General features: G+C 33.6%; 1 protein-coding gene across 1 annotated transcript in view; it reads right to left on the reverse strand.

Annotated features, from left to right (window-relative positions):
- Positions 1-3,556: 3,556 nt before the first annotated feature.
- LOC148615301 (DNA-directed RNA polymerase III subunit RPC2-like) overlaps positions 3,557-17,674 on the reverse strand; it is a 37,974-nt gene continuing 23,856 nt past the window's right edge. Inside the window, exons 17-28 of the mRNA XM_088590138.1 lie at positions 15,538-15,665; positions 14,906-14,991; positions 14,052-14,175; positions 13,234-13,392; positions 12,751-12,877; positions 12,334-12,477; positions 10,867-10,915; positions 10,104-10,121; positions 8,742-8,847; positions 7,525-7,621; positions 6,014-6,211; positions 3,557-5,530 (exon numbers count right to left, since the gene is read on the reverse strand). Of these exons, the coding sequence (XP_088446264.1) occupies positions 5,308-5,530; positions 6,014-6,211; positions 7,525-7,621; positions 8,742-8,847; positions 10,104-10,121; positions 10,867-10,915; positions 12,334-12,477; positions 12,751-12,877; positions 13,234-13,392; positions 14,052-14,175; positions 14,906-14,991; positions 15,538-15,665 (1,459 nt within the window). The 3' untranslated portion in view covers positions 3,557-5,307. The remainder of the gene's footprint in view (positions 5,531-6,013; positions 6,212-7,524; positions 7,622-8,741; positions 8,848-10,103; positions 10,122-10,866; positions 10,916-12,333; positions 12,478-12,750; positions 12,878-13,233; positions 13,393-14,051; positions 14,176-14,905; positions 14,992-15,537; positions 15,666-17,674) is intronic.

The following is a 17,674-nucleotide window of genomic DNA, read 5'->3' on the forward strand; positions in this document are numbered from 1 at the left end:
TGTCCTCTTAAGTATTTCAGAAGGCTGGATATATAAAACTACAAATTATTGATATAATTTTTTTTATATACAATGTATCTCAAAAAAGCAATTGTCATTTACCGATACATTTCTCTTGCGACCTATGTTATGTAAAATATTAACATACTGTTATCAACACATTTAATAATCAACCACGTCGGTAAGCAGTACACGTGTTTCAAGGAGTAGCATTATAATTCAAGATTTAAGAAAAAAACATATATACAAGAAGTACTCAAAACCAATAACATCGAAATAGAAGTCAAATTCAGCCCGGATAAGTACTACATAAAGTGAATGTTTTGTACAGTTTTTTCTCAACTTTTGTCATCCGGTCTTGACCTAAAAATATTCTATTAATCTATATCACAAATCATGAATGCAACACATTCATGTGTTTGAAACTCAGTCTGAATTGTTTTTGCGCTAGTATTAGCGAGTCTATTAACATGATTAATCCGACTAAATTCTAACTCGCTATTTGTACTAGACACATCGTACACGTAATATTTCTTCCAAAGTCAATTTTAAATTTTTCCATTCTGTTTCAAAATAAATTCACAATCCGGCATAAGCAAAGAATGTACTTCCATAGGAAACCTTGTAAAGCATGTAGCACAAAGTTCTAAGCCACACTGATAACAGCTGACAACATGCCTGTCACGAAGAAAAAATCCAGCTTCAGCGAAATATTTCGGCCAAAACATGGACACTTCATTCCATTTATAGTAGGTATTAAGACGACGTGTTGTACTCTGCATGCATGCTGTTCTAGTGCTCAATGTGAAAATCAAACGTCTTTTCACGGATATTTTCGAATTATCCATTTCATCTGTCAATAAACTATAAAAACTACTTCTTGATCCTTTAATGGAGATTGGTGATGTTCTATCTAAATGCAGTTTTACTTATTTCTGTTTTGCTAAAGCTCGACAAATACGTAGAATCTAGTTTACATCATCCTTAACATGTCGTCACCGAAAACATGACACACAAGTGGTGTGACGTTCAGGAAGTACAAATACAAATTAAATAAGCAGTATTTAAAGATTGTGTTAAAATAAATCGTATTTGTAAAAATAGCATAGAAAATTTGTAAAGTTAAAAATAAAACACAGCAAAGAAGTTTTGGGGAATTATAAGAAAGAACAGATAAAAATAAATTACCATACTATTGTAGAACTGTACGCCATAATAAAAAAAGTACAGAAGATCAGATATAAATCAAAAGATAAGTTTTTGTAGCAGTAATCATAAACTAATTTTAACAATAAATTAGGTAGGGGTTGTTACTGAGTTATTCAAATTTAGCTAATTAAAACATTAATACGGACAATGTCTGTTGTAAAACTTGATAAACCTTTGAGTCAGAATACACCCAAACCTACTTTTAAAACTTCTAAATTATGACATGGTTAACAATATACGAAAGATTGTTATTTCCATTCCAAATTTAACTAACTATGATAAACTTGACTATAAATAAAGCAATGCGTAACTATCTGAAGTGTTCAGTTAGGAAGAGGACTTAAAAAAAAATTACGAAATGTCGACAAAATGAATGAAACACTTTACACGGGAAGTTTTAATATATATTTTTCTTATACGGAAAACCTCACTCTGCAAACAAGTTATATATATGACTTTCCACAATGTCATTTCGAGCTTATCTTATGAGAATAAACCTGGAAACAATCTTGTTATTTATTTAGAAACGTCGACATTAAATGTTCATTACATACGTTGTTGTAAGGGAATTCGAAATTAAAACCAGAGATTTAAATCGGAATATCAATCACAGGAATGTAAGAAAGAATATTAAAGTCACAGAAAAAAAGTAACGGAAAAAAGTCACAATGTTAATTTGGTTATGACAGTGAAATTCAGGAACAAGATCGTAGTTTTTATATTTGTCCCATCAACACAGTATGCATACAACTTTGTACTTTCAGGATTTCATCTTTTACTGATTGTAAACATGACTTATTTTCACCTCTTAACAGACTAACATATATGTTCCATTTTTCTTGTTCTGTTGTTTGTTGAGATGGGTTCTTTAGAAACTTGCAAAGGTTAGAAGTATGTAACATTTTGTATTAAAATGGTAAATGAAATCAGAAGGAAAAGTACATTTAATATTTACATTTACATGTAGATATAATCCAAATGTTTGCTACTTTAGAAAGTTCTATTTTTAACAACAGCACCGGAGATCATTCCTGTTTTGGACCCAGTCAGATATTCCTACCAAACACCACGAGGGAACTGTGCAATTGTCTTTTTTCCGTACAAGTTAGACCAGGACCTGTGTTGAATTAAGGCGCGGACTGTCGCTTTCTCTCCAGATAAATGGACATGAATAAACCTACCAAGTGTGAAGAACCTGTTGTTCCATTCCTCGCAGACGTTGTTGTTTCTGGAATCACCATTTACTATTGCCTCATGTTAGTTTCAAACGCTGCTAGAAATTTTGACAGAATGCAGCGCATTATCAAACGAAGCTACCACTGCCGTAGGTGCTGTCAAATTAGTCCTCCTCCCCGCAAAATGAACCCTTGACTTTCTGTGAAAATCAATCCCAGCAAAGCTGTCAAAAATGGAGGCGCTATCTAGCCGAAAACATGCTTGAGTGATAGACGAAAAGATACACGGGTCTAATTATATACCGCAGCAACTTATTGATGGGGTATAGAAAGGACAATATGCCTAACGCAGAATATGTAAAAACGAAACTGAATCCACTTTTAAATAACGTTTAAACACAAACTTCATGGAACCGGCATGGTACGATATAGCATAAAACAGTAATTTTCTTCATTAATTAATTAAATGAAAGTTATCAAGGTAAAAAGTAATTCCATAAAATATATTCAAAAATGGATATTTTGAAACATGACAAAATTAAATGAAAAAAAAAATCAATAGTACAAGTTATGCAATGCACGTGATGCTATGCAGGCAGAAATGAAGCAGTCTGATTGTTCACCTTAAATTGAAATAGAGAAAATACTTCATGTTGAACTTAAAAGAGACAGATACCGTATCAATAAATGACCTCGTAGTGATATCATCAATATCACATGCTTTAAACACCATCCTTAATGCATTTAAATTCAGTATACACTTCATGCTTCCTAGTTACAAATAGGTTAAAAATTGTTTGTGTCGTCTTTAATAGAACTATAATACGTTTTATTAAAATTTCATTTCTTGCACAAAAATATATAATGTAGTTAATGAAAAGGTTATAGTTGAATTCTGGACTTGACACAGAGTTCCTTTTTTACATTATTTATTTGCAATGATACCTTAATGGGAAATGTTATTACTAGGCAGCATTATTCAGCTATTTGTGTTAACTGTCTATATCTGTAACGGTGAGTGTAACACCACCTTCTAAGTACTGACACTGTGTTATGCAATACTGTAGATGATCTGGGAAAACAATTACTGAGTAAAATATTCAGTGACCGTTCGGTGCACGTCAACATTGATACAATCATTGTTTTTTGGAGATCAAAGTAACAAATGCTGATTCTCCTACAGAAGTTCTAGATTTTTATTGGAGTAAAATGGAACAAATAATCAGTAAATAAACGGTACGAAAAGGAATTGAATATGTTCCATAAACCTGTTTTAAACACAATGTGTGTATGTTCATTCAATTTAATAAGGGTAACAACAAAATTACCGAACACTAATCTGACCTATAATCAAGTCGTGTCCAAAAGAAATCTGACGAAAGAGATATTACATCACTGGAGTAATTGGTACCTAAAAAGAATGAAGCTTTTACAGTACTAACTTGTTATCTTTACCAATATAAATGGATCTTACTTTTGGTCTTCAAATAATTACAGTCACATCTCATTAGTTCAGTTTTGTTATTACAAAGGAAAGATTAAAATTCACATTTTATCTTAAGAACTAATTTACTTGTAGTTTACAGTAAGGCAACCATGAAAGTTCCAGCTCCACCATAGTTGTTAGTTTTACTTTCCACAGTATAGATAGTAAATCACACCTGATAACGTGTGTATTCTATGATGCCTCATCATTTGATTATACTTTTCAGGTTTTCTGTATTCCAACTTTCTGTATTCCAATTTCTTGCTCATAAAACTTTATACACTTCAAAAAGTAGTTCAATGATGATGATGAAATATTTAATCATTTAAGAATTAGTTGAAATGCATTAATTTCCCCCTATAAAACCAGTCAACAGTCTCTTGTTAATATGCTATCTCAATGCTGTAAATGCCTGTATATTCACACATTTGCAGCAATAAAAACATTCAAACATGTTCTAGGAGTATCAACACCAGCCTGCTTCTTACATGAACATGTATAAAGTGTTTCAATGGTATAAAAGGGTTGAGGTTTTTTTTTAAAAATGTTTGTATATTGACTATATGAAATGCCACAGCCAACTCCCTGGATTATTCACATTATGTATTAGTAGAGCTAAAACATATTCATAGAAATTCCATCAAACAAAATAAAAACAAAGAAACAGGAAAATTGTCACTAAAATATTTACAGAAAGGGTGCATACCAATAATGAAGTGTTTTTAAGAAAGCTATTTAGTTATAATGAAACCAAAATCACAGTCATCAGTTAGTTAATAAAAAACTTGACTACTATTCATAGCATTTTTACAAAAACATTTATCTAATTTTTACCAAAATGTTCTATGCATATCCTCATATGGTAATTAATACATGTAGAAACTTCTGTTCAGCACTTCTGTGTATAGATTTTGTTATGATTTTGCTACCACAAAAATTGTTGACAGACAGGACAGACAGACCAACAGGTAGACATATTTTGATTAGGTAATAAACAGGTTTGTATTTGCATGCAATGTGATAACAATAGGGCACCGGCATCCATGATGTGGGATCTAATTACACAAATAAGCATTAACGGTAGTTTTCCTATCAAATATTTAGTTATTAAACAACTATAAACTTGTATAAGACATTGTTTTAATAACAAGACCTTACCATTACACATTGGCTAGATTAGCAACAGAGGTACACCAACAATACATTAAAACAACTTCATAATTATTCAAAGGATATTAAATCTCTCTTTATACATTTACATTCCATTTAATCATAGCATCACATAGTTTTAAAACTAAGCACTTAACAATTTTTAACCACTTCCTCTCAAGCAAATCTCTCTTACTTGAGCTACTGAAGCACCCTTAGTGTCTCACGACATTTACTTGTGCAATGTAGCAAGAATAATTTTTCTCATACACACACCCCTTTTTCCAGCTATACTTCATTATATCTCTTCAATGATAACCTTGGTACAATGTTCATAGATTGTAGTTCCTGGAACAGAAGTTTACATGCGTAAGGCATCTTTAATGTGGAGACATTCCTCGATGATTTACAATATTGACACCAGCCTGAATAACACAGTAATCCACAATGTCCACACACATCCACGGTGAAAGAATCACTTGATATCATTAATCTTTCTAATAATAGCATACTGAAAATAGAAAGCAATAAACACAGATAAAATTCTGTAACCATTCATCAGTAGTTTTAATGATATCAAGTCAAAATTAAAAATTAATACTGTGAAAATACTTTAATTCATTGATAACAATTTTCATAGATCTGGGAAGAAACAAATGTTTGAGTATTTTGAATTCATGGTTTTGAAACTTACATTATACACATTAATGGGAATCTCCTATTCCATGGGACCAAAGTTTCATGGTTTGGCCCACCCATGAAAACCACGAAAATTGGTACCCCATGAACAGTACTTTCACAGTAGGTAATGCAGTATGAAGAAGAAAGGTATATGCTAACTTTCTTTCATTATTACCTCATATGAAAACATATGAAAACAAAGTTCAGCTTATTAGTATCAAATGGTTTAAGTCCTTTCAAACAACAGATCTCATTTTTTAAACACAGTCAGACCCATGAAAGTGAGCTGATAGGGGAATACAACCTGTCCTACCTTGCTCCATATCCTATCAGACAATCTCTCTCCATCTCCCCTAGACGTAACCCTCCATCTCTTGCCCTCCCTTCTGTTGGCTGGCGGGTCAATACGGCCCTGGGTCCTTTGGATCGGGCATGCATCTTATCCATCACCATGTGCTTTAACTTCTGGTAGTAAATAGGACCAAAGAATATGTAGGCTGATAATGGCTCTCTGTAATGAAATAATCGCAATGTTTAATTTAAACATGTAACTGCACAAATTATCATGCTTGGTACCCTCCTCTCACACCATAATAACAAAAATTACTTACAAAGTAAAGCTGAAACATACATTTGATAATGATCTGTCCTGTGGCAGCTAATATTTATTGTGATAAAAACTTTTTTTAACATTCCATGTAGTGAAAAAATGACGAAGTTTCACTTAACAATAAGTTGATATTGTACAGTAACAAAAACAGATTACAATAAAAAGCCACATGAAGACAAGAAAGATTTCAATATACCACAAGCTCATTAGGATATAATATGTATAGTTTTGTCTGTCTTAGGTGCAGAACTTAAAATGAAAATACCAAATAATACAGCTTCAGTTAGAATGCTGACGGAACATTTGTTGATAAAACTATAGTTAAAAGTTAAACTATCATTAAGTTAAAGTTTTAGCATCACTTTGTTTTACATTCTCCACCGTGTCAATATCATTTATATAACTCTAACTAAATCAACCTGAATTTGATAAAACGCAACCAATATCTAAATATAATATGACAATGATGCTGAAAAGTACATTCATTTATCAAGTATATAGAGAAAAGTTAATTGCTTTTTTAAAAAATTCTAGGAGCATATCAAGATATCCTACGCTGTAATTCAAGATGTTACATGATTCTTGCCCAGGTAGTTAAATCCATGCCTGACCTACCCTGTAATTCCAGAAGTCATGTAATCGTTACCAAAGTAGTTAAACACATGCCCGACCTACCCTGTAATTCCTGAAGTCATGTAATCCTTGCCCAAGTAGTTAAACCCATGTCTGACCTATCCTGTAATTCCTGAAGTCACATAATCCTTGCCCAGGTAGTTAAACCCATGTCGGACCTACCCTGTAATTCCAGAAGTCATGTAATCCTCGCTCAGGTAGTTAAACCCATGTCTGACCTATCCTGTAATTCATGAAGTCACATAATCCTTGCCCAGGTAGTTAAACCCATGTCGGACCTACCCTGTAATTCCAGAAGTCATGTAATCCTCGCTCAGGTAGTTAAACCCATGTCTGACCTATCCTGTAATTCATGAAGTCACATAATCCTTGCCCAGGTAGTTAAACCCATGTCGGACCTACCCTGTAATTCCAGAAGTCATGTAATCCTCGCTCAGGTAGTTAAATCAATGCCTGACCTACTTGTAATTCCTCAAGTCATGTAATCCTTACCCAGGTAAGTAAACCCATGCCTGACCTACCCTGTAATTCCTGAAGTCACATAATCTTTGCCTAGGTAGTTAAACCCATGCCTGACCTACCCTGTAATTCCTGAAGTCACATAATCTTTGCCCAGGTAGTTAAACCCATGCCTAACCAGATCCTCAGATAAATCTGATACCCTGTCTCCACCAAAAGCTGTAAAAGTCATAACAAGAGAACTACTATTAGTATCAAAATATCAGCTTCATACACCAATAACTTCTAAAAATTCTTACTCTGATGTTATACAATTTTCACATACACTGAAATCTCTATTTAATCTTAAAAAAACACTCCTACATGTAATCTTAACAAAATCTTAACTCGGAGCAGATTTATACTTTTTTTATTTTTAAAAGAGTTCAAATACTTTACTATGATTAAAAACACCTATACATCTTTTTTCAATAAGCATAAAACACTTGATTCTCCAGAATATGTAGCCCAAATCAAACCTATCTTATCATCATATATAATCTATGTGAAGAAAGTCATCTGTGTCATTATAGAATATTGTATATAATAAGAAAAAAATCTGTCTAATGCCACCAATACTCCTTCTATAATCTGTTTGATGCCATTAATACTCCTATTTAATGTTTGATGCCACCAATACTCCTTGTATTTCATGTTTGAGGCAACCAATACTCCTTGTATTTCATATTTGATGCCACCAATACTCCTATTTCATGTTTGATGCCACCAATACTCCTTCTATTATATGTCTGATGCCACCAATACTCCTTCTATTATATGTCTGATACCAATACTCCTTCTATTATATGTCTGATGCCACCAATACTCCTTCTATAATATGTCTGATGCCACCAATACTCCTTCTATAATATGTCTGATGCCACCAATACTCCTATAATATGTTTGATGCCACCAATACTCCTTCTATAATCTGACTGATGCCACCAATACTCCTTGTATTTCATGTTTGATGCCATCAATACTCTTACTTCATGTTTGATGCCACCAATACTCCTTCTATTATATGTCTGATGCCACCAATACTCCTTCTATAATATGTCTGATGCCACCAATACTCCATCTATAATCTGTTTGATGCCACCAATACTCCTTCTATAATCTGTCTGATGCCACCAATACTCCTTCTATAATCTGTCTGATGCACCAATACTCCTTCTATTTCACATACATGTAGTAAATTAGCTTCACTGTCTATTAATATTTTTTCCTTTACTGAATCTACCATCTTGTACACTAACTTGGATGCCAGTATCTGAACTGAATTTTATTTCAAGCCTACCTGTACCATCATGGAATTTCCCATCCAGGACACCAGCTTTACTACCCATTAGTTCCATTAATTTACCAACTGTCATTCTAGAGGGGTACCCATGGGGGTTCATTATCTTCAATACAAGAGAGTTTTACAAATAATGTTCTTGCAAAAAAGAGAGATCAAAAGCATATGACATTCTCAATCTAGAAATATTTTTAATGTACAAAAATTCAACAAAAATTAAATATTTTTTTTCAAATAAAGTCAGTTTTTTAAAAAAGAAATCAAACCAACTACAAGTACTTATTAGAATTTTGTGAAACTTTCCAAAATTATTAAAAAAATTTTGCAACTATATTATCCTTTTTTTCTACCCTGAAGTCTAAAAAATAACAATAATAAAATATTACTCAATATACCTGACACATGTTCAATGATGTACATTATAACTCTATGACATCTGACACAATGAAGCCTATTACAAATGTACACTCCTTACAGTTGATATTGTTTTGTATCAAATTGAACTTGAGGAATTCAAATTGTATAAAAAATCACCAACAATTTTGTTTCAAATATAATTAGATTTAATTATTTCCTAGATACATTGAAAACTGTCTCTGTCACTCATATTGGACCAAATGTTTTGTTTGATTTAGACAGATGTTTAAAACTCATTGAATTATAGGCCAAACATTGTGGACCTATTTAAGTAATAGTATTTGTAGGAATCATGCAAATTCTAAAATATGTGATTCACCCCAATGGTCCAAAAAAGGCTACACATTCTTATTTTTGTTTATAAGTTGTTTTATTGGTCTATATGATGTAATGTATAATCATTCATTCTAATCTTTCTGTTATTAGGAGATAATCCACATTAAAAATCCAAGTTTCTAATGTATTTTATGTAATGTCATTTACAGAGTTATCTCCCTTTAATTTGGAGGATTTTACTGTACATTCTATATATTCTTTATCATCTAGGAACAAATGTTATATGAAGAGTCACATTTTAATATGTTTACTCTAACATTTTTAACAAATTATCAAAAATAAAAATTTGTAGGCTTTTGAACCATGAATCACATTTTGCTTGATTCTTATATGGAGTACTACTTCATCATGGAATAGAGCTTTATATTTGATTGGGGAATGTTGTAAACCAACCAATTTTCTCACTTCAGAATATCTGTTTCACTACTATTTAACCCACTGTTTAACATGTATTATTTAGTATTGGACATATTAAGTCTGATATATTTTTGAAACTAGGTTTACTCATGAATTTAGGGATAATAAATTGCTTGTGCAAACAAGTTGGTTTACAGTAGATTGTTCACTTGGAAGAAAAATGATTATAACTATATGAAAAAGACTACTTACAACATCTGGACAAATTCCCTAAAATATGAAAAATTGAATGTAATTAAATATAACATTACAGTACCAGAAACATTACAATGGTCTAAATATAATCTTACTTTCTCAAGTTTACCAAGTATTCATTAATAACATATATCAATTACACAGTTCTTTTTCAACTGTTCAGATATGAAACAGAATGACAATCTGGAATATTTCCAAAAAATAGAACAAAATCCACTGACTGGTTTCCAAGGAGATCTACATATAGTTCCCATAGTGTAGCATGTAAATATTCAAAAAAGTCCCATAACTCCTGTAAAGTTTGTTGAATCAAAATGGGGGTGTATTTATGATAACACTATAAAAAATTAAACAAAATCTGTTGAGTGGTTTCTGAGGATTTGTGAGAATATTGATTCAGATCACCAGCGGTGGATATGCCAAATATATGGGTAAACTGCCACTTATGAAATATAATAAAAACACAGAATTGAAAATATCTAAATTAAATTCATTCTTGTACATTTGTACCAAAAGATAGGAAAAATAATTTGGAAAATATACAAATTTTCTTTGAATACAACATATAAATGTAAAATAAATAATGTCATATCCACTCAGCCAATCAAAAGACAGAAAACGTAACTGGTGACCTGAGGTTATATTTGAGAGAAAATTGTGGAAGGATAAACTTACAATGGGCTTCTAGGTTAGAATTGCTTTAAGCTAAAAAATAAAGGTTTCATTACATTTCAATATCAGAAAGGAAAATAAAACCTACCAGATCTGTGAATGGCATATCTTCCTGGGGTACAATCAGTCCACACACACTGTAGAGATAGAATAACCATGTAAAAAGTTGATATCATATAAAAGTAAAAAGAGGACATCAATCTTATTCCTCCATGTGACCGTTCTAAGTTATAAAACAACATAATGTCATGGCTAGCATTCAGTTTTACCTGCAGAATGTTGTGGCTAGCATTCAGTTTTACCTGCAGAATGTCGTGTCTAGCATTCAGTATTACCTGCAGATTGTCGTGGCTAGCATTCAGTATTATCTGCAGAATTTCATGGCTAGAATTCGGTTTTACCTGAATTTATTTACATCAACACATCATTCATCAAAATTCAAAATTTTGCCCCAAGGAGAAAATACAGAATTACATTGATTTGCAAATCATGTACGATGCCCTCTTCAAGACCATGTAAACCCAACTAGTGATTTAATTTTCAAGACTAATAGCTATCTTCTTCCCTTGTTGTTCTTTCAAACTGATCATAGTATGGATGAACACATACCGTATATACTCTAGTGTAAGTCGATCCACCTGTAAGTTGGACCCATATTTTCAGTCCAAAATTTCTGGAACCTAGCCTTGACCTGCTTACAAGTCGGACAATGAGTATACCTGCTTGTTTTGATAACATAAATAAATGTTGAAATAAATAATTACTAGCCAGGCTTGTTTTTACAGTAGTAAATAATTAACATGCTCTTGATCATGACAAGCCATGTGAATTGTTTTTATACTGCCATTTTTTCATTCAATCTAATTTTGGTACAACCTGTCAATAACCCAAATTAAAATCGTATAAATATAGAGAACAACAAAGAACACAGCAGAAAATTAATAATACTTTTACAACTCATTTTTGAAGATATTTCATTAAGTTTAGAACTTTTATCTTTAGAAAAAAGAAATACACAAAAAGAATTGTTACAACCAACTTAAATATTTATTACTTTTTTTACAAAATTATGGTACACTATTGAGTCATGAGTGTACACAAACTGGATAAGTGGGAAATACAAATAAGATCATAAAAGGCCAGTATTGTGGCAAAATAAAGACTAAACAGTAAATATTCTTTTACTGCATCATATTTTAGCTGTAAAAGGTAGAAGATGAAGACAGTTTTCCTAAAACTGATGTTTACAATTTATACATTGGGGTAAACAGCACCAGTCTGGCGGTATATATTATGTTTGGTGTCATGCTCATGTCAATATCAAGCTTTTGACATTTTCAAGCTGAAAATTTTAGTTCATAAGCTAAATCTTGACTATAAGTCAGAACTCTTCCCAGCAGTACAAAATTTAGCCTAAAAAATCCAACTTATAGGCGAGTATATATGGTATTGAAACCTGCTCCTCTTTGTTGGTTAAAGGTACAAGTGACTAGTTAATAAGATAAACACATTATAGACAGACGTTTAAATGACTTAGCTAAGTATTAAGACATACCCTTTCTGTCCATGTCTACTACTAAACTTGTCTCCTATTTCAGGACGTCTTGTCTGTCGAAGTAACATCTTGATGAGGAAAGACTCTTCAGGATTGGATGATATCATCACTTTCTCAATGTAGGATGGTTCTATACCTTTATACCTAAATATCAAAAACATAAAATAGAAGTCACACAAACCAACAACAGGCCAGAATAGTAGCCAGTTAACACTATGGACATTTTCAGTTCAATTTGCATTATAAAATATACAATATACTTGTTTCATGCAGGAGATAGGGATAGGAATTAAATAAAGATTATACAATTGAAGCATCCTAGATTTTTCCTAAGGCTGAGGGGAACTTTCTACAGGTGTACAACAACTGACAATTACAGCAGGGACAGCTTAGTTATATGTGAATATATCTTCTTACATGATAGGAACATCTCTGTAGTCTACTTGTCTAGGCTGAGGTGGACCTGTAGTGGGCGTTAATGGACTGACAGTTACAGCAGGGACAGCTTTGTTCACTAGAACTTGTCTGTTCTCGATTCTCTCTCCTAAAAAGGAAACATGAGCTTCACTTAAATCAGTATAATCTAAAAAAGTCCCTTAAACTTAGTATCTACATGGCTGTTTAGGACATATAAATTATGAATGAAAAATAAAACTTTAATGCATGTACTTGTTCATTGTAACTACTTTTCTTTCCATTACAGAACTGATAACACTATCAAATGAATCAATTTAATTGGTGCAAGTACTAAAAAGTTTGGGCTAAAAGCAAAATGAAGCACCATCCTATTGATGAAAAGAGTTTTTGTCAATTTAAGTCCTAGATGAAAAAAAATACTTAGAATAAACACAGAAAAAGTTTGAACCTCAGATAAAGAATCAAAAGCCTATTTCTACAAACCAGGAGCCCCTATTCCATCTGAGTCTAATGTGGCATGTTTCCAGATCTGTTTATGTGACGTAGCATCCACCATAGGTCCCATCACCTTGTCATAGGTATCATTAGCATATCTCTTTAGCACTACTGATTGTTTCCTGTACACTAAACATCTACCAAATCCTGGAATTGTCAAGAATACATTGTGATTCTAAACAAGCATGGGAAGCTCTAAACAATGTTTCCTGTACACTAAATACCTACCAAAACCTAGCATTGTCAGGAATAAGATTCCAAACAAACATGGCAAGTTTTATACAACAATGTTTCCTGTACACTAAATACCTACCAAAACCTAGAATTGTCAGGGATACGATTCCAAACTAGCATGGGAAGTTTTAAACAACAATGATACTCAAGCAACATAGGTATGTGCTGTGACATCAAACAACTTGGAAAGGATTTACCATTTTACATACTTTTATTTGTTAATAACTTTTACTTTAAACTAGAACTGTGAGTTAACTAACTGATACTCCTTAAGTCTGTAATGTTAAAAAAAAACATTGAATTAACTCCCTTGGTTCCATGCACATCTACATATGATTTCAAATCAATACATCAAAATGAATGGAGCAGCTTTGTAGGATTTTGTCTAACGAAGTAGAAATCTTCACAAGTTTACCATATTAAAATCATGAGACTTGTTCACAAATATCTAATGGACTTAGAAAGTGGGATATTGAAATGAAACTTTTCACAGTACAATGTACTAGCAATTGTTTCTTAATATTTTGTTCTAGACATTTTTGTTTGAAGATAATAACACATGATGAGTTTACCTCTATCAACAGAAGCTTTGTTGAGTATTAAAGCATCTTCTATATCATACCCACTATAACTCATCACGGCTACAGTGGCATTGATACCTGCTGGCAGCTTGTCAAAGTTTATCATCTCTATTGTCTAAAGGAAAAAAATAATTATGAATAGATATAATTTAAATGAAACAAACACATCTGATATTCGTACCTAACTTCTAAACAAAGCTTCTTCGTCTAAGAATCGGGCAAAATGTGTATAAGGTGTGGCACATAAATTGAAAAAATGCAGATATTTTATTGCATTTACCAAGTATTTATATCTGATAACCTCCAGAAATAAACATAAAAGTGTTTGGAAATTTGCTTTTTAAGATATTGATAGGTCAAATTTATAGTTGAAAGGCACTATGAAAAAAGTTTATATGGAATAAGTTTCCAGCACCTTTTCCTTATATAAGCAGTCAAAAAATATCTATGTCACAGATGCTACAGGATACATTTAAATTGCTTTTCAGTTGTTTACTTGATGAATAGAGTATATTAGAGGCAAAAAAGACCAAATTAAGAATTATGATGTGCCACCTATTGCCTGATTCTTACAAAGAATGGTACTTAATGATTTTTCAAAGTGATCTAACATTTTCATCAATTGAGGAAAAAAAATAATATTTTGTACTAATCAAACTATGAAAACTATTTTAACTTCATAGGAGAATAACAAAGGTTAAACTTGCAGCTGTATTAGTTACAAGAAAAGTCAGTAGACCTTTCATGAAAATGTAAAACAAATTTGCCAATACAAAGATTTTAACAAGGGGTAAATTGAAATAAAAAAGAACAAACCATTAAAATGTGATAACAATAAACTTTACCTTTGATTTGACAAGAGGTGCCTGTGGATAACACAGTAAATACATCAGTGTATCTATTCTGTTTCTTTGATTATAGCCAATAGTACCTGTAAAATAGGGGGTCAAATATAATGGATACAAGGAATACTCACAAGTTAAACTCTATAGTACATTAATGAACTTACCTACAATGCAAGAGATGAAGAATAAAAAATGAATAAAAATGATTTCTTAAAAGCTTTTTAGGATGGTGAAAAGAGAAATTTTAAAAGGCACTTTCCCATTGCCTGTTTGCCCATAGCACACTTGTATTTCTAGGTGACTGGTTATGGTGAGGGTATAGTATCACCTACCCATTGCCTGTTTGCCCACAGCACACTGGTAAGTATTTTTAGATGAAGGGTTATGGTGACAGTATGGTATCACTTATCCATTGCTTTTTTGTCCATAGCAAACTTGTATTTCTAGATGACTGGTTATGGTGAGGGTGTGGCATCACTTACCCACTGCCTATTTGCCCACAGCACATTTGTATTTCAAGGTGACTGGTTGTGGTGAGGAAATGCTATCACTTACCCATTGCCTGTTTGCCCATAGCACACTGGTAAGTATTTCTAGGTGACTGGTTATGGTGATGGTATGCTATCACTTACCCATTGCCTGTTTGCCCATAGCACACTGGTAAGTATTTCTAGGTGACTGGTTATGGTGAGGGTATGGTATCAGACCGGCACATACTCCGAGAATGGTAAATGGTTCAATTTCCAGATGTGTAGTTTCCCTGTAATACAGTTATCATGAAGACATATGTTGACTTTATCCAATGCAATTTCATAAGAAAATAACATTACAAATTTGTATGGCATAGTTTTAGCAATAATAAAAAACACTCTATGAAAAAATAAAAATCCACATGGAGACAAATAATTCCTCATTAAACGCTTAGGTGTGTCTTTCCAAGTAATGTTTAGTAGCTGTAATGATATTTTACCTAATACACAAGTTTAGTTAATAAGTTGCAGTGATTTTTATACAATACACATTTTAACATATAACCATCTCAACACAGATTCTATATCACACCTACCTGTTGATCTGAGAACCATCTCCTCACGGATTCTCTACCACACCTACCTGTTGATCTGAGAACCATCTCCTCACTGATTCTATATCACACCTACCTGTTGATCTGAGAGCCATCTCCTCACTGATTCTATATCACACCTACCTGTTGATCTGAGAACCATCTTCTCACGGATTCTCTACCACACCTACCTGTTGATTTGAGAACCATCTCCTCACGGATTCTCTACCACACCTACCTGTTGATCTGAAAACCATCTCATCGTGGAATCTCTAATCACACCTACCTGTTGATCTGAAAACCATCTCATCGTGGATTCTCTAATCACACCTACCTGTTGATCTGAGAACCATCTCCTCACGGATTCTCTACCACACCTACCTGTTGATCTGAAAACCATCTCATCGTGGATTCTCTAATCACACCTACCTGTTGATCTGAGAACCATCTCCTCACGGATTCTCTACCACACCTACCTGTTGATCTGAAAACCATCTCATCGTGGATTCTCTAATCACACCTACCTGTTGATCTGAGAACCATCTCCTCACGGATTCTCCACCACACCTACCTGTTGATCTGAGAACCATCTCCTCACTGATTCTATATCACACCTACCTGTTGATCTGAGAGCCATCTCCTCACGGATTCTATATCACACCTACCTGTTGATCTGAAAACCATCTCCTAACGGATTCTCTACCACACCTACCTGTTGATCTGAAAACCATCTCATCGTGAAATCTCTAATCACACCTACCTGTTGATCTGAAAACCATCTCCTCGTGGATTCTCTAATCACACCTACCTTTTGATCTGAGAGCCATCTCCTCACGGATTCTCTACCACACCTACCTGTTGATCTGAGAACCATCTCCTCACTGATTCTCTAATCACACCTACCTGTTGATCTGAGAACCATCTCCTCACGGATTCTCCACCACACCTACCTGTTGATCTGAGAACCATCTCCTCACTGATTCTATATCACACCTACCTGTTGATCTGAGAGCCATCTCCTCACGGATTCTATATCACACCTACCTGTTGATCTGAGAGCCATCTCCTCACGAATCTATATCACACCTACCTGTTGATCTGAAAACCATCTCCTCACGAATCTATATCACACCTACCTGTTGATCTGAAAACCATCTCCTCATGGATTCTCTACCACACCTACCTGTTGATCTGAGAACCATCTCCTCACGGATTCTCCACCACACCTACCTGTTGATCTGAGAACCATCTCCTCACGGATTCTCTACCACACCTACCTGTTGATCTGAGAACCATCTCCTCACGGATTCTCCACCACACCTACCTGTTGATCTGAGAACCATCTCCTCACTGATTCTATATCACACCTACCTGTTGATCTGAGAACCATCTCCTCACGGATTCTCCACCACACCTACCTGTTGATCTGAGAACCATCTCCTCACTGATTCTATATCACACCTACCTGTTGATCTGAGAACCATCTCCTCATGGATTCTCTACCACACCTACCTGTTGATCTGAGAGCCATCTCCTCACGGATTCTCTAATCACACCTACCTGTTGATCTGAGAGCCATCTCCTCACGGATTCTCTAATCACACCTACCTGTTGATCTGAGAGCCATCTCCTCACGGATTCTCTAATCACACCTACCTGTTGATCTGAGAACCATCTCCTCATGGATTCTATATCACCCCTACCTG

This window comes from Perna viridis, chromosome 6 (assembly GCF_037379345.1).
Source record: "Perna viridis isolate PV_CMFRI_1.1 ecotype Kerala chromosome 6, ASM3737934v1, whole genome shotgun sequence".
NCBI lineage: Eukaryota > Metazoa > Mollusca > Bivalvia > Mytilida > Mytilidae > Perna > Perna viridis.